General features: G+C 44.3%; 1 protein-coding gene across 3 annotated transcripts in view; it reads right to left on the bottom strand.

Annotated features, from left to right (window-relative positions):
* The window catches only part of LOC140734818 (IQ motif and SEC7 domain-containing protein 3-like), a 371261-nt gene that overhangs the window by 112284 nt on the left and 238203 nt on the right, over positions 1–20774 (bottom strand). For all 3 annotated transcript variants that reach the window (XM_073059384.1, XM_073059385.1, XM_073059386.1), the window contains exon 4: positions 320–1404. In XM_073059384.1, the coding sequence (XP_072915485.1) occupies positions 320–1404 (1085 nt within the window). The remainder of the gene's footprint in view (positions 1–319; positions 1405–20774) is intronic.

The raw sequence follows: 20774 nt of genomic DNA, 5'->3' as shown, positions 1-20774 counted from the left end.
TCTTCTGAAGAGATATCCATGCTTAAGGATGAGATTCCCCCACCAAGCTTCAACTTAATTCTCAGGTCTTCTGAGGTGACTTGTAACATTCATCTACTGAATACCCCCGGAGGCTTCAGGGCTATGAATTGGAGAGAAAAACAGCAGCAGAATTTGTCTTGCAACCTAACAAATTACAATTCAAAATATCCCCTCTGTTAGTATTTCAGTTCAGTGAAAAGGGAGATTATTTCACCATGCCCCTCCATACTTCCCACGCCTGGATGATATTGTGCTCATGTGAATCTCTGGACAAAGCTTGCAATAGTTTCTTACTTACACATTGAACAGATTGAGGCCGATGCGATAGAGGCGTTTGCGGATTATGTCGGTGGAGAGGGTCGGTGACTTGCAGCTGCTTGGATTTTCACAGTGGTACCTGGGCATACTCAATATCATGGCATGCAGGGCTTCTTTGGAGGAAACTTCAGATGGTGTCTTGGCAGAGATGGAAGTTGTACTGCCACTACTGAGCTGTTCTGCGTTGTCCAAGCGACTGGATTCCAGTGGATTCTCCTGCATGATCCCATTGTTGTGATCGATTTGAATTTTCTGCATCGTGATTTGACCCTGCCCCATCAATCCCACTCCAAGCCCATTTGAGTTGATGTTGACATTCAGTTCTGTGAAAGGGTGATTGTTCGAAATCAGAGTCTGTCCCGGTTCTGAAGAAGCACTTGGGGATGTTTTGTCCTCTTCTTCCCCTGGACCATCATCATTTTTTGCTGCAGCACTCTGCTCGGGTTCTGACTGAGCATTCTCACAGTTCGCCATGGCAACCGATGCAGACTCCAGCAGTGAGGAAACAGACATGTTTTTGTTTTCAATGTGGAAGGTGACATCCCTGAAAGCCATCATTAGAGTACTGTTGCTGTGCGCCAGGCCCTCGTCCAGCCTGTCATCACTGCTCTCTTGTCCTGCTTTCCGCACCTCAGCTGCTGCTCCTTCCTGCACTGAGCCACTGCTGAAGGTCTCTGTGAATTGGTAAGTACTGCCGTCTTGCAGCGAGCACATTGTTTTCAAGCTCCAAGAGCTGAGAGCATCATCAATCGACTTCGCCAGTGACTTCACCTGCTCTGTGAAGGAGTCCTCGAGCTCAGTCAGAGCACCGCTGATGCTCGCAGGCAAGGATGGCGACCGCACAAGGGGAATTCCTGCAAAGTTATACCCCTCCATTAAGCTGTCGGCATTCTGCAACCTGACCTTCCGCAGTGAAATACGCCTGGGCATGCGGCTTTCCAGCAAGGAATTCCGAATCTTTTCAAAGTTCTTGCTGAGTTGGTACTGACGGAAAGCTGTCTGGATGGTGCAGGCAGCCCGGCGAGATACCAAATGGCCACCATACTTATGTTCCAACATTTCAATCTGAAACAGGAGAGACACGGAAGATCAGATGCCATTCTGACTGTAGCTATCCACATAAAAACTTAGATGAAGAAGATACGATTCCTCTGTATTAAATCAATGCTTGGCCAATGAAATCGAACACCCAATCTTATAGTCAGATGTATTCCACATATCACTTATCTTACCTGGGAATGGTGGGAATCTCAGAGAAAACCAGCTTCCCCATGATATATTATAACTGAATTATATTCTGAGTCCATTGCATTAAAAAGATAGAACAACACACAGCTGCAATGAAACGTTGCACATGTGTTTGATAGTCTACAATTACAACTTCCTAGGGGCCTCCATAGTTGTCATGTCTATGATCAACAAGGATTGCGACCGCACTAGGGGAATTCCTGCAAAGCTCCCCACACCTATCCACCCACCACTTGGGCATTGTAATCTCCAGCCTGACTAAATCCTGTCATTTCTTGCATGCAGCACCACAGTCAGAGATGGGCAGCATTCTCTTTGCTTTGTTTCTTCGGCCATCTGCAGAAATACTCTGATGACTCAGCAATAGTTGGATGTATAAAGGGAGGACGGGAGGTGGAGGACTTTGTCAAATGGTGCAAGCTGAATCAGCTGCAGCTCGATATCAGTAAGACACAGGAGATGGTGATGGACTTTAGGAAGACTAAGCCTGCACTGCTCCCTGTTACTATTGATGGTGAGGACGTGGATGTGGTGAGGAGCTACAAGTACCTGGAGGTGCATCTGGATGACAAACCTGAGTGGAGCACCAGCACACAGGCTGTGTACAAGAAGGGCCAGAGTTGCCTCTACTTGCTGAGGAGATTGAGGTCCTTTGGTGTATGCAGGCCTCTCCTTCACATGCTCTAGCAGTCTGTTGTTGTCACTACAACCTTCTATGTGGTGGTGTGCTGGGGCAATGGCATCAACACCGGCTCAATAAACTGATTAGAAAGGCTGGCTCTGTAATAGGAGTCAAACCGGATACTCTGGAGGCTGTGGTAGAACAAAGGGAACTGACAGAAAATCCTGGCAATTCTGGACAATGTTTCTCACCCTCTACGTGCCACATTGGCTGAATAGAAGAGCACTTTTTGAAATAGACTAAGACAACTGCACTACTCCAAAGAGCACTATATGAGGACATTCTTACCCTCGGACATTAAGCTCTACAATGAGTCAACCTATGGTCAGGGAAGTGATGAACACCTCCTGTTAGACTGTTTGTGGTAACTTATTTTTTATTCTTTCTTACTTCTCTTCTAATATGTGTATATTTGTGTATCTATGCATTTGGAATGCTACTGTGCCACAGTAGTTTCCTTTAAGATCAATGAAGTGTCTATCTATCTGCTGAATGATTAAATAGGAAGAAAAATAATAGGGATAAGGCCAAAAAATAAAGGAAAAGAGGTGAAAAAGTAAAGAACATAGTACATTCAGAGAGTGAACTTGCCACATATGGTAGCTCCTGTCCAGTATCAGAGAGATACTGGGTTAAAGGCCTAGTCCACGGTTTTTGTATAAGTCCTGGATAATATGCCAGTGTGGTATGAAGTTGTGTCCTAGTAGATGGTCTGCAAATGGCTTCCTTCAGTTATGTAACCACTCTAAAATTCTATGATCTTGATGTTGTTTGTGAAGCATTGTTGAGTAGAAATATTTGCCTGCACAACAATGTCTAAATTTCCAAAATTTGTCCATTTCTTTAAAAGACTTTGGGATATCCTAACAGAAAACATGAAGCACGAGGGTAATAAAAAACACAAAATGCTGGCAGAACTCAGCAGGCCAGACAGCATTTATGGGAGGAGGTAATAACGACGTTTCGGGCCGAAACCCTTCATCAGGAGTTAGGGTAGTTTTTTTATATAATGGTACAGGTCATAAGCATAGCTTATGCTGTCTCCCAGTGTGATGTTTTTCACACTGTTCCTTCCGTTACTTATACAGCTTACAAATCATACCTGGGATCTTTGCTAGCTGCTGCAGTAGTACAGTAAAACACTGGGATTATATACCAATGCTCCTGGACTATGCTACAACATTTTGTAACTTATTTATAAAGTAGAAAAAAAAGCCTGTGGGACAATAAGAATTTGATTCACTCCACAATTTGTTATGATCTTATATGAAAGGGTTATGGAAACAGAATTAATAGTATCTTTCAAAAGGAGTTGGATAAATACTCATCGAGAATGTCTTCAGAGCTATGTGGAAATAGCAGGCAAGTGGAATTAAGCAGCAGACAGCCAGCAGAGGCAGAAGGAGGCAAGTGGCCTCCCTTCATTCAATGCTTCTATATAAAATAACTAACACCTTTACAAGTCAGAAATCCCTGTAAAGAGCTGACAGACAAAAGCAGAGCATGAACTCTAATTCCATTTTCTCCAGCAGTCACAATAGAAGAAGCAAGTTTATTCCTTTCCCTAAGTAACAATGAGTTGCTGGCTGGATTCCTCTTTAAAGTTCAGCAGCATTGATCTGGTCCTTGTGACTAACCAACTGAACAGATCCAAATGATTCAATTATTGAAGTATAGTCTGAGATCTAGAGTCCTGACTCAGTTGTAAATTCTCCATCATTGCTTTAGTCTGAGCTAACAGGATCATAAATCAATGGTCTTGACAGGCACCTAGCCAACATTGGCAACTTGAGCACCTACAAGAACAAGAAAAGGTGCAGAACCATGGCTGGCCAACTACATGGCTTCACACAATATGCTGTGGCTACAAATTTGATGGGGAGCAGTTCCTTGCCTGCATTACCTGTTCCCTGTACTCTGAACCAGTCCCACAACTGCTGGGCAGTCTGCTAGTCCACCTATCGTCATTTGGCTCCTCATTGGTTATCAGTCAGGTCCCTTTGGCCAACACCCAAGGGAACTATGGAGATCTGTTACTCACCAGTCCAACCTGTAGCCCCTGTATATATACTGTCACATCCCACCACCATCGCCTGCCTCCCAAGGCTTCACCTATCTGATACATAGAGTTCAGAGCTAGTATGCTGGCACTTTAAACCACGATACACAGAAGTTAGCACCTGAGTCTGGGAACTGGATGTCCTAATTCCAGACTGATCTGTGGACTTACCCAATTTGCACCAGAGATCGCGGTGAATTATGGGCCTCAGATGGCGTGACATGAACAGTGCAACATTAGCATTTGGTTCCCAAGCTCACGGGGATAAAAAGAATGTGTGTCCAATGATCCCTGCTAAAATCTGCCTGTATGGGGACAACAGATGAAGAATAGACTCAGCTGTGACATCGGTCTTGCTCAAAGTAATTTTTCAGCAGCTGGTCTCAGGGAAGTCGATCATGAAGGAGTTACCTTCAGGAGAGTGAACAAAACGCTAAATAAATGATTGTAACTCATTTTCATTTCAATCTCTTTGTAGCAAAGGATTAGAATTTGCTGCAACAACAGGTAATGGATGCTATATGTTAAAATGTCATCCTCCTCAACCTCTCATTGGGAAGCGAAGCAGAGATATGCTGGGGAACAGATTTGATTCAATTGCTGGGAGCACAATGTGAAACAAAAGCGTCAAAGCTAGCAGACAGTCCTTCTAACTGAATTACAGCTGAAGGGTTTAATAGCAGGGTTACCTGAGCAGGGAGATTTTAAGCACGGAACTGACATTGTTTTATTTGAGCAAAATTAATCTAACAGAAATTCATTAGCCAGAAATTACTTGCTTTCCCAAATATAAATAATCTTTACCGTTATAAGTCCCTCTTGTTGAAAATAGCATTCAACATTACAAAAAAAAATTTAAAAATCCAGTACACACATTACAATTCCTTTTGCAGGAATATACATTTTAAATTTATATCCAGGAAAAATAATAAATATAAAACATTGAGGAAATATTGAATTATTTAAACTGGAAATCAGTGAACATATGAACTTAATTATCTGAAAGTTTAGAGTGAAAAGATAATTTTGATGATTTTTAATAACTGCTTAAGTTGTGCAGATCAGATAGAAGGCATTTATTTCCCTTAGTCCACACACTTTTTTCTCAGATATCTCACTTTCTGAGGTAGCTTACATTTGGCGCATGTTTTGAAAATTTTGCCAAGAAGGTTGGTTTCCATTCTTTTGAAAAAAGGGTCCAATTAAGGAAATATCAATAGTGAATTACCCTAATCACCTCACTAAACTTACCTTCCCTTTAATCCCTTAAAGTTACAATATTGTCTGCTCACCAAACATTGAATTAAAAGAATGAGTAAATTAACTGGGTTTTTTCCTTTTTTGCCTCTTTACCTGTGGACTAAAGTCAATGGCACATCTTGCAACGTTACCAGACTTTAATTATTTTTATGTTCTTCCTTTGTTCAAACTAAAAAACAAGGAAGCTCCTGACTTTAAAAGATATTTACTCTCCTTTTTGAAAGGGATTGATTGACTCATTTAATTCTGTGAGTGTTAATGTGGTGAACTACATATACCTGTCTGGACACGCCCCCCTGCTGACTGCTCCTGTGGCTCCTCCCACAGACCCCCTGCTGACTGCTCCTGTGGCTCCTCCCACGGACCCCGGTATAAAGGCGATTGAGGCCTGAGCCCTGCCCTCAGTCTCCAGGATGTAGTATGGTGGTCAATTGCTGCTTGTTCTTTCTTCCAGTCAATAAAAGCCGATATCTCGCCTCACGTTTCAGAGAGTTATTGATGGTGCATCAATTTTATTGACTGGAAGTTTTAAAACATAGAAAGTATTTTACGTCCAGAAAAATTAGACTTGGACCCTCAAAACTCAGAAGCAGCTCTTGCCTTTGAACTCTGGCTTGCATACTTCCAATCATACTTGGAGGAGGTTCATGCGACTGAGCCTGCTATTATGCACAGAATTCTCCTTTCGAGAGTCACCCGAAAGTTTACTCACTTATCAGGGACCTGTCGACCTACCAAGGGGCACTGGACGCCCTCAAAAGACAGTACCTGCGGCCAGTGAACACCGTCTACGCAAGACATCGCTTAGCGATGTGGCGACAGCGACCCGACGAGTCGAGCGGGCAGTTTCTCCAAGCCCTACAGACACTCGTACGAACTTGCGACTGCAAAGGTCTGACGGCGGAACAACATGTGGAGCTGCTAGTACGAGACGCCTTCGTTACAGGGATCAGGTCAGTGTACGTGCGCCAGCGGCTGCTGGAAAATGCCAATCTTACCTTACGCTCGGCGATCGAGACGGCCGACACGCTGGAGGCTGCTCTGCACAACGCCGACGCTGTCCAGCCACGCGATTCCCCGCCGGTCCCATGGACACCTCAGACCCTGCCGCCCGCCAGCGAATTCACCGCCGCCACTGCCAGTCGCGAGTCCACGAACTCCCCGAAACCGACCACAGCTGCTGCCAGTCGCAAGTCCGCGCAGTGTTACTTCTGCGGACTCGAAAAGCACCCCCGAAAACACTGCCCGGCCCGAGAAGCGACCTGCTCCAGCTGCGGGAAGAAGGGCCATTTCGCCAAGGTCTGTATGTCTGAACCATGAGCGGGGTCGGGCAGCGCTGCGTGTGAGGCATGGGGGCCACCATCTTGGTCGCTGCCATTTTGCCTGCCCGCCTCGTGCGAGGCATGGGGGCCGCCATCTTGCCTGCCTGGATGGGGGCGGCCATCTTTGTTGGTGCCACCTTGCCCCGCCCCCAACCCACCGGTGCTTACTGGGCACCAAGACGGCAGTTCAACTCTGGCCTCCGTAACCCTCGACCAAAGCGCCCAACACCAGCTTGCAAGGTCAATGATGGACATCCTGGTGGAGGGGCACAGGACTAGCTGCCTGTTTGACACAGGCAGCACTGAGAGTTTTATTGACCCGGACACGGTGCAACGCTGCGGACTCGTGACACGGCCGGTAAGCCAGAGGGTCACCTTGGCTTCTGGGTCGCATTCCACAGACATCCGGGTGGGTTGTGTAGCGACATTGGTGGTGCAGGGCACAGAATATCGGAACTTTGCGCTAGTGGTCATGCCTCAACTGTGCGAGCCTGTGCTATTGGGGCTGGTGCTATTGGGGCTGGACTTCCAGAGCCACCTTGAAAGTGTGATTATGGCATATGACGGGCCCCTCCCACCACTCACTGTCAGGAATCCTCAGTTTTGTGGGACTTTGTCATATACCCCGCTACTGACCACACACACACACTGACCCACACATCCCACCCAGCACCATGCCGACAGCTGTGCTACTGACACCACTTGCAACCTCTCCACCCTCAAGATCCCTCCCCCACCGCTGTTCGCCAACCTGACCCCCGACTGTAAACCTGTGGCAACTAAAAGCTGGAGGTACAGCGCGGGGGACAGGGCCTTCATTCAGTCAGAGGTGCAGCGGCTGCTCAGGGAAGGGATCATTGAGCCAAGCACAAGTCCTTGGAGGGCCCAGGTGATTGTTGTTCGGACCGGGCAGAAAAATAGGATGGTCATGGACTATAGCCAAACCATCAATAGGTTCACGCAGCTTGACGCGTACCCCCTACCCCGCATCGCGGATATGGTCAACCAGATAGCTCAGTACAAGGGGTACTCGACAATAGATCTGAAATCCGCTTATCACCAGCTCCTCATCCACCCAGAGGACCGTCCCTACACCGCCTTCGAGGCGGGCGGCAGGCTCTATCACTTCCTGCGCTTCCCCTTCGGTGTCACAAATGGTGTCTCTGTCTTCCAGAGGGAAATGGACCAGATGGTGGACCAGTGCCAACTGAAGGCCACATTTCCCTATCTGGATAATATCACCATCTGCGGTCACGACTGCTCGGATCACAACACCAACCTCCAACGATTTTTCCAAGTGGCCAAAGCCCTGAACCTTACTTATAACAGGGAAAGTGTGTGTTCGGAACCACCCGCCTTGCTATCCTTGGGTATGTCGTAGAGAACGGGGTCATTGGCCCTGATCCCGACTGTATGCGCCCCCTGTTAGAACTCCCTCTTCCCACCACCCTCAGAACCCTCAGACGGTGCCTGGGCTTCTTTTCCTATTACGCCCAATGGGTCCCCCATTACGCAGACAAGGCCTGCCCCCTGGTCAAGCCTACCACATTTCCCCTCTCTGCCGAGGCCCGCGCGGCCTTCAGCCACATTAAAGGGAACATTGCCAAAGCAATGATGCATGCGGTGGACGAGACCATTCCCTTCCAAGTAGAGAGTGACGCCTCCGATTTTGCGCTTGCTGCTACCCTCAATCAGGCAGGCAGGCCAGTAGCATTCTTTTCTCGTACCCTTCAAGGCCCTGAAATTCGGCACTCCACGGTGGAGAAAGAAGCCCAGGCCATAGTGGAAGCTATTAGGCACTGGAGGCTCTATCTTGCCGGCAAAAGGTTCACCTTGCTGACCAACCAGCGCTCAGTTGCGTTAATGTTCAGCAACCAACAGCGGGGCAAAATCAAAAATGATAAAATTTTACGGTGGAGAATAGAACTCTCCACCTACAACTATGATATCCTGTACCGATCTGGAAGGCTCAATGAGCCCCCTGATGCCCTATCCCAGGGAGCGTGTGCCATCGCACAGCTCGACCAGCTATACGCCCTCCATGCACATCTTTGCCACCCGGGGGTCACCCGATTTTACCATTTCGTGAAAGCCCGGAACCTGCCGTACTCCCTTGAGGACATCAGGACGATGACCAGGGACTGCCAAGTCTGTGCTGAGTGCAAACCGCACTTCTACCATCCTGAAAAGGTGCAACTTATCAAGGCCACCCGCCCCTTTGAGCGACTGAGTGTTGACTTTAAGGGCCCCCTTCCCTCCACCGACCACAATGTCTACTTTCTGAACATTATCGACAAGTACTCGCGGTTCCCCTTTGCCATCCCCTGCCCCGACACCACTGCCACGTCCGTCATAAAAGCCCTGCGCCAGCTCTTCACTCTGTTTGGATATCCCTGCTATATCCACAGTGATAGAGGGTCCTCCTTTATGAGTGACGAGCTGCGCCAGTACCTGCTGGCTAGGGGCATTGCTACTAGTAGGACCACGAGTTATAATCCCCAGGGAAATGGACAGGTGGAGAGGGAGAATGCCACAGTGTGGAAGGCCACACTTTTAGCCCTTAAGTCAAAAGGGTTGCCGGTCTCTCGATGGCAGGAGGTCCTCCCTGAGGCACTCCACTCTATCCGCTCCCTGTTATGTACGTCCACCAATGCCACCCCTCACGAGTGCCTATTCTCTTTTCCCAGGAAGTCTGCCACTGGGACCACCCTACCAGCTTGGCTGACATCCCCAGGGCCAGTGCTGCTCCGGAAACATGTGAGGAGTAATAAATACTCCCTGCTGGTCGAGAGGGTTCACCTTCTACATGCGAACCCCCAGTATGCCTACGTAGTCTTACCTGAAGGGCGGGAGGACACGGTCTCCGTCCGCGACCTGGCGCCCGCAGGAGCAGCAGACCACTACCCTGAACACTCCACGGTGACTATGAACCCTGTACCCGAGGTGACACCGCGCACACCGAGCCCTACACAGACTCCTCACGACACTCGTATACCGGGCGTCTCGTACGCGCATATACCAGGTGCCTCGCACACGCATGAGGGATCACTGACGCCTAGTGGGCTGACACCTCCAGTTAGGCTAGAACCAGCACAACAACCGTCTCCGGTGCAATCACCACCGGCACCTGTGCAATCACCACCACCGGCACTTGTGCGATCACAGCCCGAGCTACGTAGATCGCAGCGACAGATTCGACCACCTGATAGACTTAACCTATAAATATACTTGTAAGAAACTTCGCCCCATGGGGACTCTCTTTTAAAACAAAGGGGGGGTGAATGTGGTGAACTACATATACCTGTCTGGACACGCCCCCCTGCTGACTGCTCCTGTGGCTCCTCCCACTGACTGTGGCTCCTCCCACTGACAGTGGCTCCTCCCACAGACCCCGGTATAAAGTCGATTGAGGCCTGAGCCCTGCCCTCAGTCTCCAGGATGTAGTATGGTGGTCAATTACTGCTTGTTCTTTCTTCCAGTCAATAAAAGCCTATATCTCGCCTCACGTCTCAGAGAGTTATTGATGGTGCATCAGTTAAACAGTGTGATTAATCTCACACTAGTTAGTAAGCCCAACCTCTTCATTTGTTAACAGTCTAAGAGGCAACAGTGCTTGCATCGACTTCACTGCAACAAACCCATTCGCCAGCAGAAGCAGAGCTATCAAAATCAGAAAACAGGATCTCATAGGAAAACATTGAAAGAATTCATATTAACATTATGACTAATCACCATGAAAGAAATGACAGGGCTTTATTTCAAACACCCTGCATTTCTCTCCACTTTCAATATTCGCCTTGTGAAGATACTCCGACAAATCCTTGGTCGAGTCCTCGTTTTCCTCCTCCTGGGGTTTGCTCACAAAGATTCTTGAAGTTTCATCATGTTAAGAAGGATGGAAAACTGCACAAGGTTGTTATTGAACGCCTTTAAGGCACTATTGCCAATGACAGCTTCAGATGATCTCCAGCTGGGAGGTTGTAGTTTAAGTGGTTTAGCGACTTCGCATTACCATACTGATGTTGTTTGAAGTTTACAAACCTGTGATTCTGTGCTCACGATTCATGCTTGTCTCTACATTATTCTATTCCTCCCAACACTCAATGGGTGGATAATATTTCCTTTCTTTCCTATGCACCCGAACTCACTACTGAATTCACTGGTATCGAGATTTGAAAGCGTGCCCTAAAATAACAGTTGCTTCTTCTAAGGGTGTTTCTTAGAAGTGATATTGACTCACTTCCATTACAGTTCACCAGAGTATGAGGTGGCTAATGGCAGGAATGTGGGACCAACTGCCTCTGTCACAGTTGGGAACTGGGCTTGGCAGGTGGTGTGCTCCTTCTGTTGATAACACTCGGCTTCTGGGTGTTGCCAGCAAATGGATTCAAGGTTCCAAACATCCTCCTGAATGCCTCTTCTGTGAGTTGCATGGGACTTACACGTCAATGGGGACGTTACGTTTTCTCCAGGACATTTTTGTTCATCTGGTGCACACAGAGAATATTGCATCTGCTTCAGAAGTCGGGTATTGGGTAGGTGCATGACACGTTCTACCTGTAGTAGACATCTTAATGTAATTTGACCCTCTGTGCTGGAGGAGTTGGCTTAGAAGAGGACATTAATATTTGTCTACTTATCCTTCCAATAGATTTGTGGAAACAGTGACAGTGGTGTCTCTTCAGTGCTCAGAGATGTCTGCTGCAGTTAATCCATGGTTCAGAAGTACACAGGAGAAAAAGTTCAGCACAATTGATCTTGTCTTTGTGACTAACTAACTGAATAGGTCCAAATGAATCAACTATTGGAGTATAGTCTAAGATCTGGGACTTCCCATCAATTTAGGGGTGCATTTGATGTTTTGATCTTCAGACATTCTTCTCAGATGGAAAACGCCTATGTTAGCTCTCTGAAGGAGATGGGGAATTTCAGCTTCTTCAATGGCCACAAAAAGAGTAATATTCCAATGTTACTCAAACACAGGATTTGTACATCAATGCAACACACACAAAATGCTGGAGGAACTCAGTAGGCCAGGCCGTATCTATGGGAAAGAATACAGTCGGCATTTTGGGCTGAGAACCTTCAGCAAACCCTCCTGCTGAAGGGTTTCAGCCCAAAACGTCGACTGTACTCTTTTCCATCGAGGCTGCCTGGCCTGCCGAGTTCCTCCAGCATTTTATGCATGTTGCCTGGATTTCCAGCTTCTGTAGATTATTTCTCTTGTTTGTGATTTGTGCATCAGTTTGCTTTTATTGCACTCAATAACAGGCAGCAATATTTAGGAATTCTGTGTCTCAGATGAGTATAAACTGCACAAGTTAATGTTATAGCTTCCCATTTTTAAAGGGGCTCAGCCATAGCTGCAACCTACTCAGTGTAACCATGACAAAGCAGTCACTTTCCTCCAAGCTCAAGCCGCACCTGGAGGAAGGTCCTATATGCTCATGTTTACTGGAGACAATCGACACTCAAGGTTAAAAATGAAATTTAAATAGAAGAATATAGTTTGTAAGGCTTGTTGCAGTAACTACATCACTCAACCTGGCCCAGAGGTACAAGAAATTTACTGACTGCACATGTGGTGAGATCAGAACGCTCATCGACAAATTTCAGTGATTAGTAACCACATTCACAAACTGCTCCAATTACTATTCCTCACTAAGCAGCCAATAATCCCCAGTAATTAAGAGTCATCGTTAACATTTCATACTCACAAGCTAATCACCTATCCAATCCTCACACAAATATGTTGCAGGTTTGCACAGTCCACCAGTGGTATGAGGTTCATCATTCAAGGCACACATTGAATACATTAGCAAATCTCTCTCTCTGCCCCTCTCCCTTACAGAAAAAGATGGTGAGAAAACTCCAACTGCAGCAGCTGCTTGCAAATAGATGGCAGCCGAACCACGTCTACAGATTATATCCCTTTTAGGAGGCAGCGGTGCAGATGATAGGGTCTGAGATCATGAAGATGTGGGAATTATTCCACAAAGAGAGTGGTTGGAATTTGGAATCTGGAATACACCTGTCAGAGGAGGCGGGGAAGCCAAATTCTCAAGATTTAAGATTGTTTAATGTTATTTCCAGCATACAAGTGTAAAGGAGAACAAAATATTGGTACTCGTGATCCGATGCAGCACAAAAGGTGTCTGGGCATTGACTACAGGAGATAGGTCATTATGATGTAATTGCATATCATTAGTGGGGCTACACTTAGAATACTGTGCAACACACAAATAATACTGGAGGAACACCGCAGGCCAGGCAGCATCAATGGAAAAGAGCAAACAGTTGAGATTTCAGGCCGAGACCCTTCATCAGGACTCACTTTGACTCGTGTTTTTAATTCTACTTGGAATACTGTGTACAGTTAATGGTCATCTTGATTTGGAAAGATGTGATTAAATTGGAAAGAGCACAAGAAAAATTTGCCAGGTCCAGGTGGCTTGAGTTATTGGCAGAGAATGGCCAGTCTAAGTCTTTTGGGAATGTAGGATAATGGTGGATGATATTTTAGAAATGTTTAAAATTATGAGTGGCAGAGATAAGGTGGATGTTATCAACCCTCTCCCTAGGGTAGGGAGTCCAAAACCAGGAGGCATGCATATATGGTGAGAGGGGGAAGGTTTTAAAGGGATCCGAGGGGTAATTTTTTTTTCCCCCTGCAGTATATGCAATGAGCTGGTAGAGATTGGTACAAGAGTACCCATTTAAGAAGCATATGAATAGGATTGTGGAAGGGAGGGGCCAAATGCAGGAAATTGGGACCAACTGGGTTGACAATGTGGTCAGCATGAATTCATTGGGCTCAAGGGCACGTATCCATACTATATTGCTCCATGACCCTACACATACACACCTTACATCCATACAATAAACACAGTATACACAATCTTACAGTTTGCTGTAGGGGGGCTATAAAGTAAGATATCAGCAGTCCTGTAGAGGCAAGATTTCTCCATCATCAGGCATATGTGGACCACTGGTATGCCGAAACAATTAGTTATCTTGTGTGCTGGCTCCCTACTTAGTGAGGGCACACATTAGTTCTGCTGTGGATGAGCCAGTATGTGTAAGCAAGGTGGATTCACATTATCATGGAGCTTTCTACTTCTTGGTAATTAGTAATGGAAACTGAGAGGTTAGGATGCAATGATTGTCTCTAGTTGTCATTGAGGAGGTCCGACAAACAGGTAAAGCACCTGTAAAAAGAGTACAGGAAAGATTTATGAGGATGCTGCGGGGACTAGAGGGCCTGGCCTTCCTGACATACTGTAATGCACCCGGCAAAATATTTCCCATCGAACAGTACATCAACTACTCCAATGTTTTGAAGAAAGAACCACTGAGGAAAAGTGATATAAATCTTGCTAGATTACATAAGAAGTTGCTGCTCTAATCTTTCGGGATGGCAGAGAAGAAAGCCTCTTCCAGGAAGCCAGGATGTTGCTAATATCCATTTGGTGGATAGAATATGGTGATACATATCAATGACAGACAGATATTGATGACATTAGATCTGCTTGAGGTATGAATACGAACAAACTCAAGCTTCTTCAATGTCAATGGAGTTTCACACTTGGAGGCAAGTCGAGAAAGCTTTGAAACACTAACAATGCCTTGCAAATGGCCTACGCATGCAGCTCTACTGAGTCAGGTAATCAAGAACACAGTCCTATTAATCCTACACTAATCACACTTTTAGCTCCCACATCTTCTCAGCTCCCCTGGATTAGTTCACTCACTTACACATTAGGGACAATTTGCCTGTTTGTGAAGTTACTAGTTCAGTCAGAGGCTCACTAGAAAGTACACACCTTTTATGGTGTGCTTGCAGCCACAATCACTATGTGCCTGGTATAGTTCAGTGGTTTGTTCATGATGATCTCAAGATGTTGATAGTGGATGACTGACATCATTAATGCCTTTAATAAACAAAGAACAAACCGTAAAATACATAAGGATTACCTTAAAAACTACAGGTATCAGCCTTCTTCCTGTGCATTACATGCGAATACAGGACCTAGTGTGGCAGGGCAGTCTTATATGCTATTAACTTTACCACTGTACCTGAGGCTTGCATCAAACAGATGGCTCAATGTTCCAAGAAGCACAAGGCAAGCTTTAATGTGAGAGAATTGTGAATTGTGATAAAAATATGCACCAATGAAGAGGAGTGGGCAAAGCGCATGATTGAATTTCTAACTTTCCATGCAGATAGGCTGCAGTGACTTTCACAGCAGGAGAAGATATGGCAATGGAATGAGCTTAGCTTAGTGAGCTGAAAATTCATCACAACTTAGCACTTACTTTAGTCATGAAAAGAATGGCTCAAGCTGTAGAATGCACATTTTCATTTATTAAAAGCCCTGGGTTGATGGACTGCGGGTCAAAGACCATTTCAGTTTTAAAAGGGAGCAATTCCAGTTTACTTATTCTTCACAAAATTGCTCCTGGCTACTTTCAATGATTTATACACTATATGACGAGTTTACAAAACTTATTCTGTTAAAAGAGACAGTATGATACAACCTGATCGTCCAAAGATCTTTAGCTTTATGATTTGGGGTAAAATCCAGCCATGCGGAGTGGATGAAAATCTTCTCTTCCTGCTGCCATGTGAATTTAGTCTCATACAGATTGAGACCAGGTCTGAGTTACGCTAACCTAGACCAGAATGCTTTGATAAGATTGGATCTAAAGCACTTTGAGGTCATGGTTTTCCATTGCCAGGTGAATTCTAAACATTAAATCATAAAGCTGCAGTACGTCAAAAGCACAAGCTAACGAGAACATCACAATAAAGCTGCCTACGACAAATTGTGTTTATCAGAAAAGTGTGAATTCTTGTCAAGACATTGAAGTTAATAGTTTGGGCCGCCTTCCTAAAACAGAATGGTTGGAATTTGTCATTCTGTTCTCATGATTTTGAGTCAGTGTCCTGGATGGAGCTCATTTCTGATGCAGGGCAGGTGCCAGGTGGGATCACAGAGAACCCACATTGCTAATTTGGAAAATGCCAGTGCTACCACACATTAAGAATTGCTGTCACATCAGTGAATAATAAACCAGCTTAAATAAGTCAAAATAGCTCCAAAGATTTTGGCATTTTATTTAAGTTCCCACAGGATACAGATAGGAAGGGGGTGAAGATTTAAAAACAATTACATTTATGTTAAAAAAGAGAAATAATCACCCACTATTGGTTCACTTCTCTTCAAACTTCAGGTCATCTGCCAGCAGAACAGGAACTCACCACTACAGGAATCCCTGGTGACCATGTATTGCCACAACATGAACCACCAGTGAACAAGGCTGGTGCTGATACGCAGATAGATTACTGGACTATCCAGTCCCATCTTTCTCTCAGGGGTATCAGTGAACAGACAGTGCCTGCTATTCCTATTTGCTGCAAGGGACGCAAACATAGAGCTATGCACGATTTTCCATCACATTATGCCACAATATAACACAGCTTCTGGCAGGACACTAGAGGGATATACAGAACCAGGAACCTCCAACGCTGATGCTGCTCACCCTAGTAAATGAAAACTATCACTGAATAAATAAACACGAGGAAATCTGCAGATGCTGGAAATTCAAGCAACACAGACAAAATGCTGCCTGGCCTGCTGCATTCCACTGAATAAATAAAAATGGTATACTCTTTCTGTTAACATTTTGAACAAAGTTCATATGCAAGTAAAATTGAAACCCTGTGTTAGATTATTTACAATAACTGTGGGTCCACACCACTCGTTGTCTGACAATGCATTGAACAATGCTTCTGAGGTTCTGAACCATCGACACCGTATCTTTTGAAGTATATTTCAGAAATCAAGCACAACTCTTCTATGCTCCAATTGTCAGGCATGCACACATGGGATCCTCCCAGTGTGCATTCAGAGAATTGGAGTCACCTTCCATTCATTTCTAACTCATCACCTGCAGCCTATTTAAACCCAGCTCTCAGCTACAATTCTTGTTCACGCAACTGAAACAGCTAGCCTCAATCAGTTGTTGCTAGCCTTCAGTTACCTTGTTGACTGTAATGTTTAGTATCTGTTTTCTCTCGTTTCATGGCCCTTCATGGCTTGTTATGTTCGTAGTCTATTATTAAAGTTATCACTCATTACTGGATAGTCTCTGCTGCTCTGCTTTTGGGTCAAGCCTCCTCTACATTTCCCAACAACAACAGATGTTTCAAGAAGAAAGCCAGAGTCACACAGAGAATGATCAAATGTAAAACAAGTATCAGGGATACATTAGCATCCAAAGCAGGTTGGTTAGAGAGAGTTGGCCTCAATATCAGCCACAATTTACAATATGTTGCAGTTTAAGATTGGAACAGAGTAGATTTCCTCATTACTTTTGCCTGATTATGTCAATGCATCCCAAGAGAAAATAGGTGGAGATAGGTGGATGACATGTCAACCCATGGCCTCCTCTACTGCCACAATGAGACCACACTCAGGTTGGAAGAGCATCACCTTATATTCCATTTGGCTAGCCTCCAACATGATGGCATGAACATTGATTTCTCAAACTTCTGGTAATTGCTCACTCCCCCTTCACCCCCATTCCTCCACTCCTGTTTTCCTCCCTCATCTTATCTCTATATCTGCCCATCAGCTCCCTCTGGTACTCCTCTCCCCTTCCTTTCTCCATGGTCTTCTACCCTCTCCTATTAGGTTCCCCCTTGGAGCCCTTTATCTCTTTCACCAACCAACTTCCCAGCTCTTTACTTCATCTAACACCCACCATCTTGTACTTCCTCCTCCCCTCCCCCCACCTTCTTGCTCTGACTTCTCATTTCTTTCCAGTCGCAAAGAAGGGGCTCAGCCTGAAACATTGACTGTTTACTCTTTTCCATAGATGCTGCCTGGCCTACTGAGTTCCTCCAGCATTGTGTGTGTGTTGCTTGGATTTCCAGATTTTCTCCTGTTCTTATCGGTGGCAATCTATTGTGTCAACACTTCAGCCGTTTAGTGTTTCGTCCAATTTTCAAGAGGGCTGAAAGATCCCAACAACTGTAGTCAATAATTTTGAAATTAGCCATTCATTTAGCTTCGTGTTCAATTTCTCAGAAACTGTAGTAAAAAGGCAGAATTTTCCATGATTGCTTTTATTTCTTTGCATTCTCTACTTAGTTGATCAAAATTCCTTTACCATTTGTTCTGGTGTTGCAGTTAGGGCGTGACTCCCTTATTCTTGGAGAGGATATGTTGATATTAATGGTGTAAGGTTTGAACAGTGTACCGACTTTTAGAAGAGTCAAGAGGGAAAGGGAACAACTGGCTAACTAACTGAGTTCCAATTCCATCCATGCAGTTACTTTTGACAATATTTAATAGGGCAATAATTTAGCAAATAATCTGCCTGGGATTGAAACCAAGAGTTTTCCATTACTTTAAAATAACTGGCTGAAGAATGCAAGATGGGTAAAATGCAGGTAGAACAGGATTTCTTAAATCCCTACGTATAGGTAATTGAACTATGGCATTTCTCAAGTTCAGACTGAGTGAATATTGCACAAAAGAGAAGTTATCGGAATAAAACAAAGACTGTAAAGACTCAAATCATGGAGGAATTTTAATATCAAAACTGACACCATAAAAGTAAGCTGGTTACTAATAAGCCTAACAAAAAATCCAGAATTTCTTTCCCAAGAGCATAATGTGTAGCTAGTGCAAAGGCGTTCATAGAACTTCAAATAAATAAGAGAAAAGCGACATGCTTAAGCTTGATAGAGTTGGATGAAGAGTGATAACAGGAGAAGGAGCTATGAATCATTAAGGCTAAATTAATTAGTTGGTTCATATAGTCTTGCTGCTGTAAAATAAAATTGATATAATAAAACTGATGTGCAAAGATAATGCTAAATACTGGATGCTCAAAGGCTTCAACATGTTATAAATGGCTTTGTTGTATCTGAATAATGGGCTCATTTCAAATGGATATGACTCTTCATTTGATAAATGCAACCATGGATATAAGCATTGATAGCATATGTAGTGAATGTACACAAACAACAGGTGAATCCAATATTAAGCTTTGTTGTAAAAAAAAAGAGCTTATCTGTATTGTATTGAACAAAATCAATTGAAGCCAAAAGATAAATAATCAGGGCATAAACACAACTGACCAGCAATCTATATGTAACTGGAATCCAGAGGGACATGTGTTGTCCAAAATTTTACTGTGAAGGATGGTGTATACATGAACACACACGCTGGAGCAGTAGACCAATTTGTTAAAGCCTCCTACAGTCACTCAGTGATTAAATGAATTACACACAATTGTAAGAATTTACATAGAACCAGAACAAGCACTACTTGTATAGCTAGTTTGTGCCCAAGTTACTGGCAGTGGCAGTGAGCCACCTACCATGAGATGTAAACTCACACTCAGTCCCCTCAGCAGGATTATTATGTGCATGGAACCTGGCTTCGCAAATCCCGGTCCAATGAGCATCAAGGAGATAAAGTTTGGAAACAAAGTGCAATCTATGTACATAAAAGTGTTCCCAGCACTAGCAAGTGAAAACACAATTCTGTTCCAATGAATCTAGAAGAGTAACAGGTATGCAAGTTAAGGAATTCCAGGTTCCAACTCACCTTGGTGATTTCTAATGAAAAGTCTATGCGTAAAATGGAACTGCATTGAACATGATGAGAGCTTGATGATCAAATACTCTGCCAAAATATTTTAGATTGTAAGAACAGTTAATTAAACACATGGTTTGTTGGATGCTAATAACCATTGTAATAGATCCTATAATTAATATTAAAGTGTGAAATGAAAATGATTTTATTTTAGTGTCTTTGTGTTTATTGCTTTTTGCTGCTTAGATTCTATCATTATCTAGGGAAGGTGAGTCAGGAAGAAAGGATTGAAAAGTATTACAATTTATGGGGTCAAGGTTCACCTGCTGTGCATTGACCTTTGAATGAAACACCCATACAGAATTGCCTCATCAACAAGTTAACTTTTCTAGTGTACAAATTCCTTAAATTCCCATTAATTAATTCTTGAGGGGCAGGTATTGATCACCAAAGACTGCCACGTCTCTAGAGAAATAAAGGTTTTTAGCACTATGTTCACAGAATAAAAGATGAAAAAGCAATTCACTAAACTATATTCAATCATGATATTTACACACTTACATTTTACAAATCTATCAACAACTTTGCAAAAGTTATTAAAAGAACACAAAAACACACATTGAATATTTGAGATAAAGTGTGTTATCGTTTCAAGTTTTCAACCTGGCACTGTATGATATCCTTACCTTGCCTCCGGCAGCTGCTTTTTCAATTGTTTCTTAAGTATCTTTTTGGGACTTCTCTCTTTTGTCATTGTAGTGAACCTCCATAGTATTAGTGTGAGATTCATACGAAGCCATTGCAAGTATTCAGTAGGCACAGTCGAAGTTTCCTGTGACATCGAAGGCTCCTGTTTACCTCACTGGTGCTGAGATCAAGAAGGCTGAGAGTTTCAAGTTGCTAGGAGTGAATATCACCAGTAGCCAGTGCTTGTCCAACCACATAGATGCCTCAGCCAAGAAATCTCACCAACACCTTAACCCTCTCACAAAGCTGAAGAAATTTGACATCTCCTCTGACCCTCAACAATTTTTATTAATGCTCCATAGAAAGCATCCTATTTAGATTCACAACGGCAATTGACCTGTAACACATAGATTTACCATAATGAAGTGTTTGAGAGGTTGGTTATGCTAAAATTAACTCCTGGTTGAGCAAGGACCTGCACCCACTGCGGTTCACCTACTAACACAACAGGTCTACAGCAGACACAATCCCACCAGTACTCCACTCAGCTTTGGAGCCTCTGGACA

Source organism: Hemitrygon akajei, chromosome 10 (assembly GCF_048418815.1).
Source record: "Hemitrygon akajei chromosome 10, sHemAka1.3, whole genome shotgun sequence".
NCBI lineage: Eukaryota > Metazoa > Chordata > Chondrichthyes > Myliobatiformes > Dasyatidae > Hemitrygon > Hemitrygon akajei.
The sequence above is the reverse complement of the archived record's forward strand: the minus strand, read 5'-3'. Positions and strand labels throughout refer to the sequence as shown.